The sequence below is a fragment of the Carassius auratus genome, chromosome 2, assembly GCF_003368295.1.
Source record: "Carassius auratus strain Wakin chromosome 2, ASM336829v1, whole genome shotgun sequence".
Classification (NCBI taxonomy): Eukaryota; Metazoa; Chordata; class Actinopteri; order Cypriniformes; family Cyprinidae; genus Carassius; species Carassius auratus.
In genome coordinates, this window is record NC_039244.1 from 29,405,776 (window position 1) to 29,412,980 (window position 7,205).

General features: G+C 37.5%; 1 protein-coding gene across 4 annotated transcripts; it reads right to left on the reverse strand.

Annotated features, from left to right (window-relative positions):
- Nucleotides 1-307: 307 nt before the first annotated feature.
- LOC113039719 (uncharacterized) lies at nucleotides 308-6,996 on the reverse strand. Of its 4 annotated transcripts, none has more exons than XM_026197787.1 (17): nucleotides 6,831-6,996; nucleotides 5,825-6,599; nucleotides 5,557-5,655; nucleotides 4,628-4,946; nucleotides 4,441-4,544; nucleotides 4,335-4,360; nucleotides 4,066-4,106; nucleotides 3,915-3,953; nucleotides 3,683-3,812; nucleotides 3,399-3,558; nucleotides 2,483-2,606; nucleotides 2,085-2,119; nucleotides 1,855-1,912; nucleotides 1,742-1,782; nucleotides 1,597-1,660; nucleotides 776-844; nucleotides 308-649 (listed from the first exon to the last, which is right to left on the reverse strand). In XM_026197787.1, the coding sequence occupies exons 1-17, from the start codon at nucleotides 6,837-6,839 to the stop codon at nucleotides 616-618; spliced, it is 2,127 nt and encodes a 708-aa protein (XP_026053572.1). In that variant the 5' UTR covers nucleotides 6,840-6,996; the 3' UTR covers nucleotides 308-615. The 4 variants fall into 4 exon arrangements, with proteins under 4 accessions (XP_026053572.1, XP_026053555.1, XP_026053547.1 ...); XM_026197770.1 differs by having other exon boundaries at nucleotides 1,742-1,776; nucleotides 5,557-5,736; XM_026197762.1 differs by having other exon boundaries at nucleotides 5,557-5,736.
- Between the last annotated feature and the right edge of the window lie 209 nt (nucleotides 6,997-7,205).

Below are 7,205 nucleotides of genomic sequence, written 5' to 3' on the forward strand. Positions count from 1 at the left end.
ACACACACACATATATATATACACACACACACATACATACATACACACACACATATATACACACACACACATACATACACACACACACACACATACATACACATACATATACATACACACATACATATATACACACACATACATATACATACACACACATACATATACATATACACATATACATATACACATATACATATATATATTATAAAACTGTCAGTGATGTACAAATAGTTCATAAAGTACACCGTTTTATCATCTGAAACTAAAGCTCATTTAATTGGAGAAAAGTGGTCAGACTCAGTGCTGTATTCACATCCATTTATTACATTCAGGTTGTTTTCATCATTAACCAAATCAGCTTCCAATGTTTCCCCACAAAGAAAAAAAGCAACTTAAAAAGGTGCACGGAGTAGACAGCAGGCCAAAACTAAAGTTACTCTCAATTCCTTTAAAAATGACTTCAGTTTTGCAATCGAACAGTACACACCCTCGTTTAATTACAAGCTGGCATTGTCTGTTACTCATCCTCAATCTACCACCGCTTAAGCATTAATTGGATTTGAGAATTAAGTCTGATTTGATGATCTCTGAAGAGGCCAGTGTTTTCAAACACTACTTCCTGAAGAAATGAGGATGTCCTTCATCTCTGTGGAGATAAAAATAAATTAATAAAAATCAGAGTATGTATCACTGGCTCCAGTTTCTTTCAGTGTTAATTAACATATGAACTTGCAAACATCAGATGACATGCTAAAACATCCCACAGACTCACAGAGAGTCGGCGTACAGCTCTGGAGGCGGCAGGAGATCAACGTCTGCAAACTGGAAGCTTTCTGCCTCTCTGTCATGAACACAGACGTAATCAAGACCAGACATGGCAGGCTTTGCTGTGTAGAACTGGATTAGTGCTGATTATTAAATAAGACAGAATGGAGGTTCTACTGTACACACTGGGCAGTTTGAGACAAGCGTATGAGAATTATATGAATGTTAGTGTACAAGCTGAAAATATCAATGTTTTGTTTTTATAAAACTACAAGATATCACGATTAATCAAAAATCAATGGATCACATTTAACAGACATTGAATAAACGTGACTTTAGAAAGCTAAATATACGATTTCCATATGGACTAGGGGAATATACTGACGTGAAAGATAATAATAAAGGAATATAAGAAATAATAAATAAAACCGGATGTAGAGGAGAAACTAGAAAGAGTCCTAAAAGTGGCCTTATATCAAAACAATTTGTAAAAATCGTGGGGTTGTAGTATTTAAAATGCAAAAATCCAATAGCATTGGCAATTTTTATAATTTTCTGCCTTAATCTCTCTAGTAAAATCTGGCGTGCCTCGTTATTTGTTATGGTTAAAAAACGGGTTTAATTAGGGGTGTGTGGAAAAGAAGAGAGCTCAGAAGATACCACGCAAATACACGTTTAGCATTACCAGTAAGGAATCAATGGGAGACCATTTTTATCATCGGTGCAGCTGGAAAAGGTGCAAATGTTCAATGAAAAAAGTGAAGACTGAATATTAGACACATGCTTATGCAGCTGTGTGTTTATTATTTGTAGCGTCAAACTACTCACTGTGTCTGGATGTCTTCAATACTCCAGTCGCTGAAAGGATGATGAGCAGAAGAGTTGCTATCAACTGAGGAGAGATGGGAAACGTGATGAACAACCACGAAGCACAAAGGAAATATCAACACTGAGAGTAGAAACTCATACTTACACATCTCAGGCATTGAGGTAGCTTTGATCGGACTCCTAGAACTGAGAAATACAACTCTAGATCGGTGTACAATTCAGAATTCAACCATTTCATGAAGCAATGTTCAGACTCACAAAATTTCAGCAGATAGCGACAACGTGTCATACATCCATTCTTCACTGTCATCAGAGACTGGATGAACACATAGAAAAAGGAAAAGAGCTACATATATACCACACACACATTGCAAATATCACAATTAAGCAAAAATAAACCATTAAATTCATTTGAGTTAAATAAAGGGTAGGGGTGCCAATACTTTTGACCGTGTCTTTATGAAGAAAAAATAAAGGAGGAAACTTACAGCTGCTTGTAAACACAGGATTCTGATGAGAGGACCTGCGAATATAACACACTTGAAACTGTCATTGTTGCAGTTAATAGTAACAATAGAAATAATAATTTCAATTTTAACCATGAGATGCAATAAACAACATTTCAACATATAGTTTTGAAAAGCAACATTGTATGGACACTGAATTCCTCACTCACTATAGTGATTAAACGATTTAAAAATTAAAAACAATACACATTTATGACGTGCATATCCTAGGATCAGGTGTCCTACCACTAGACAACAATTTTTATATTACTGATATTAACCCAAGCAGCCAATCCATGGTCTACTTTGTTAGTTAATGCATAAAATGCACGTTTTTCTAGGTATGAATATGCTGTCCATTGGTTAATTTTGTTCTTTACCTGCTGCTGACACTAAGCTCATCTCCATTGGTTTGGCTTCGTCCGGAAGCCAGTGATACTCTCTTTCCGAGCTCAAGCATCTCCTTAATATTCAACTCCACATTCATCACGGATATGTATCCATCTACAAGAGGAAAGCAGAATACAGACATTCACCAACACTTTGATATCACGATGCATCACAATGCATTTGTATTAAATTATACTGTACAAGTAGGCAGAAAAAAAAAAAAAGTTATAATACAAATTAATAATTAATCAATTACAAGTGCTTTCAGTATCTGAGAGTTTACAGACAGTTAGTTATCATTTTCCTCTAATGTTGTTTGATTGTTTCTGATGAGATCATAGACACTAGTAGCTGCATTCACACTAATGCACAGATATATTTCTACATATCAATGTTTTGTCCAGTTCTGTAAACAAAACTGACTGCGTTTACATCAATTTCGTATCATAAAAGTATTCAGAGATGCATTTAACCTCCACAGTGACCAAACTTCAGCCCAAACGAACACAAAACAAAGGTGAAAGTCTGTCAGTACATGAGTTGAATGCATCTAATGTGTATAGCATTCAAAACGGCATCAAAGAAAGAAAGCTCATCTAAATTAAGACAACGAAATTACACCTTTTTTTTTTCACACTAAGCTTGGTTTTTCCAAAATGTGCCCATTAAAAAATTTAAAGTGTGTGCATGTGAAAGACATCATAGGACTTGGATGGATTATGGTCTATTACTGCATGGATGCATCGTGATGTGGATGATTCTATGGATGCAACCATTGATTTTACACACCACCATCAGTGAGACGAGTATCAGCAATGAGATTTTTAGATAAACTGGGTTGTTTCTGAACTTAATTCCTCCTAAAGAGTGTTCTGTATGACTGAGAGATCTTCAGGATCATCTCACATTTGTTATTGGCGTCTTTGGCGAGCCATTTGCCCTTGGGGCAGCTGACGGTTCGGATGATGCTGATGAGATCTCCACTTCTGACGGGCAGGTCGTACTTTCGCAGTTTGCTGTCCGCCAGTACTCTGGCGTGATACATGGGCTCTTCCCGTCCAGTGATCTATTGAGAAACACATCAGGAACTGCATTCACTTAGACGTACATCACTGTGTACTCGTGCATCTAATGTGCTGACATTCACAGAGTGCATTAACTGAGACTTCAACGTATGTATCTGAATTCACTTGAAATTTCTTGTGCATCTCATTTCTCTTTTTATCCTTCTCTTTCTGTTCTTTCTTCTCTTTCTCCAGACGCTGCTTCTCTTTCTTCTTCTGCTCTTTATCCTCATGATGTTCAGGGCTCAGCTTCTTTCTGAAACGATCACATATTTTTTGCATTTGGCACAAGCTGGAAATTACAACACTTTTGCTGGAAAAATAATGGCATTCACTTAACAAAAAACTAAAGTCATACCCATCATGTTGGCCATTTTGATCTTCAGCTGCATTAGACCTTAAAAAATTTAAAAAGTTAATAAAGTATATTCAAGATTGGTGAATGCACCTGAAAACAAGTTTATCCTCTGTTTGTAGATAAGATTAGAGTGAAATAAATGCTGACAAACCATTGAGTGCCATGCCATATATTCCTCCATGTTTCCTCTTTCTGCCAAACATATTAAGAGATTGAGAGAACTAATACTGATTAAGTGTAGCATTGACTAATATGCATTAGAACAAAAAAACTTTGTCCATGATCAGAAATAGATTCTCAAAACAGGTTTTCTACTTCTCTAAACAATTTCAAGGATCAAAAGTACCTTCAATTTCTATTAAATTTGTAAACTAAACTATATCTGTAACTTAGTGCCAATTATAAGAAATAATCACTCACCACAAGGCCATTATCGGCATATGGCTCTGCAAGGGAAAACACATAAATCACTTTTTTTTAATAAACTATACATTATCTGTAAATTAAAACATCTGTAAATACTCACTTTTATGAGCTCCTTTACACTTATAAGAGCTTTGAGCAAAAGAAATCCTGGGGATGGTTTCCACATCCTCATAAACATTATCAAAGGTTTCATGTTGAGAGGAACTGAGGGAAAAAAAGAACTTGATTTCAGTATAATGATAATTACAGAGAAAACAAACCCACATAAATTAAACGTATGCTAATACATTGGTTCTGACGGATGTTGGTGTTCAGTGCTCAGGTTGAAGGTGGCGTGCGATCCATTCGTTCTCAGGTCAGAGGTCACTGCTTCTGTAGCAGACGTCGAGATTAATGCGTCCTCTACAGAATGACACCAAGCATCTTCTGACTTTGTGCTCTTTGGAAATTCAGTGGCCTCTAAATCTAGGGCCGCCAGATTCATGGCATTACTGTCTGTGGTTTCTGGTGCAAAAATGTCAAAATCTGGAAATTCAGGGGGAGGTACGCTTGCGTCCTCAAGTGATGCATCGGCAAACATCACGATCTCAGGCTCAGGTGCAGATTCTGGAAAAAAAATGTACTTGAAATGAAATAATTCTGAATGGACCAGCTGTGCTCCAAACTGTTTAACAGAGATCACATTCTTCAGTGTTTTCCTGATATCTTGGCAACTGTCCTACGGTGAGCATAATAACCAGATTTTTAGTGTTGGTGCAAATGCTGATCCAAAATTTGGAAAGATTTCTCTTATACGCACCATTTCTGAAGGATTTTATCAATTTTTTTTTTTATATTACTTGGCTTGCCCTAAATCTTTAATTGACAGTGTATCATAAATGTTTTCAACAAAAGATGTTTAAAATTCTGATTCTGATTTCTGAAGGATCATGTGACACTGAAGACTGTGTTAATTGTCTCTTTGCCATTACAGAAATACATGTATTTTTTTATAGAAATGTATGCAAATAGAAATTTGTTATACTATTTCAAAATGTTACTGTTTTACTGTATCGTTCATCAAATAACCATTTTATTTCATCATTTCAGGGTTGCTACTGCAGAGCATGAATCTCAAAAACACAGTATTCACTGAGGTTAATTAACATATGAGCAAAAACAAGGGGAACAATACATCAAAAAAAGAATAGAGGGAGGTGAATGAACTTCTACAAACCAACAGTAAGTGCTTCGCTTGGGACACTGATGTGAAGTCCAGTCTTATATTGGCTCAGATCCACATGTGGGGGTCTTGGTGGCTTTGAGGGTGAAGGACCTAGCGATGCCAGATCAGGAAGAGGTTTGCATGCTTTTTCAGGCTGCATGACTCCACCGAGTTCTATTACATTGATGGCAGCTAATGCACAAAAACAGGTTTTACAGTAACTCTACATTAGGACATTACAAGCCTCCATATGCATCCATGCAAAGGATTTGCAACTTACTCTTTGATGCTCCATTGATCTTCACTGGAGAGGTCTCTTGGTGATAACTTTCAGGACTTTCTGCATGCTGCGCTTGTGCTTTACTAAAGTAGAAGCCCCTCGGTCTGCTGCACACCAACAGGTTCCTGTAGCAGAGCTTCCTCTTGGCTTTCTCTAGGACATGCTGGTCAAAGAAATGAGTAACACTTCCAGAAGATGAATCGGCCAGTGAATCGTTTGGTGAAGGTGGAGCTGAATGATCCAGCGATCCAGGACTTGACACCATAGTCTTTTGGACCTCCACAGCTTCTGTACTTGCAGTCTTTAGGGTGGACCCTTCCATCAGGACATTGAAAGCACCACTGTTTTTTACAAGACCTAGACCATTTTTGCCAATTCCTCTGCCACACACTGAAACTCTGGCCGAGCTGAAAGGTGTAGGAATTGGTTTCATGGTGATTCCTTTTGAAAAGTCATGCTTCGGCTCTCTTGAAAGCTGCATTACGAGGGGCAAATGCCGCATTTTAAGTGACTGGCTGTTGGGCTCATCTGCAGATGTTGTGCTTGGGGGGTGTTTCCCTGAAGGTGTTTTTAGGTCTTCTCTCAAAATGACCCGCCGGGGCTGACTGGCGGTCTTGCGGTCCACCGCTGAAGAAAAGCTCATGGTTATCAGACCAGAGCGGTCTACAGCAGAGGTCAGCAGGAATTTGGGTTTCTCAGGAACCGCAGGTCTGTGCCTTGGCTGGGTCTCTTCCTGAAACTTTGCCCGTATGGATTTGAAATTGGTGCAGGCTTCCTGCAGTTAACATATAAAGAGAACAGACTGACAAATATACATTTAAGATCATACTAATACAATTCAAGGGACAGTGCAGTAATGTTGGAAGTATTTAAATAAAAAATAAAGTACATCAACAAAAAACAAAACACACTTATGAAAAACTTAACAAACAAATGTGTCCAAATAAGACATGCTTGGCATTTTTTTTAGTGGCTGTTTGTTGTTCATCCCAAACAATTTGTTTACCTGTTCCATGTTCAGTTAAATTATCCTTGGCAAAGCGCGAATTGAATAAATTTTACATAATATGTTCAAAAAACCTCGCACAACCCGTCCAGACAGCGGAACATTGTTCTTATTGATTGATTAAACCAGGTACGAATTTGCCAATCCTCCTCTGATGAATGCGTGGATAATGAATATTAATTACGTTGCGTGTGCGTCAACCGATAGTCTTGTCTGATTGGATAAAATATAAACGATAAAGCGCGGTCGCCAGCAGCGGACAAATCAAATAATCTACATTATCATATATTATATATATCAAGAGGATTCTTTCATTTGCCCGCTTTTGGAACCCACTCTTGTTTTTAATATCGTTATGCTTTATGTTGTCCAATC

Coding starts and splice junctions, on each gene's coding strand:
- LOC113039719 (XM_026197762.1), bottom strand. Junction 4,545..4,627: donor CAACATCCGTCAGAACCAAT/GTATTAGCATAC, acceptor TTTTTCCCTCAG/TTCCTCTCAACATGAAACCT. Junction 845..1,596: donor ATTGAAGACATCCAGACACA/GTGAGTAGTTTG, acceptor TGTTCATGACAG/AGAGGCAGAAAGCTTCCAGT.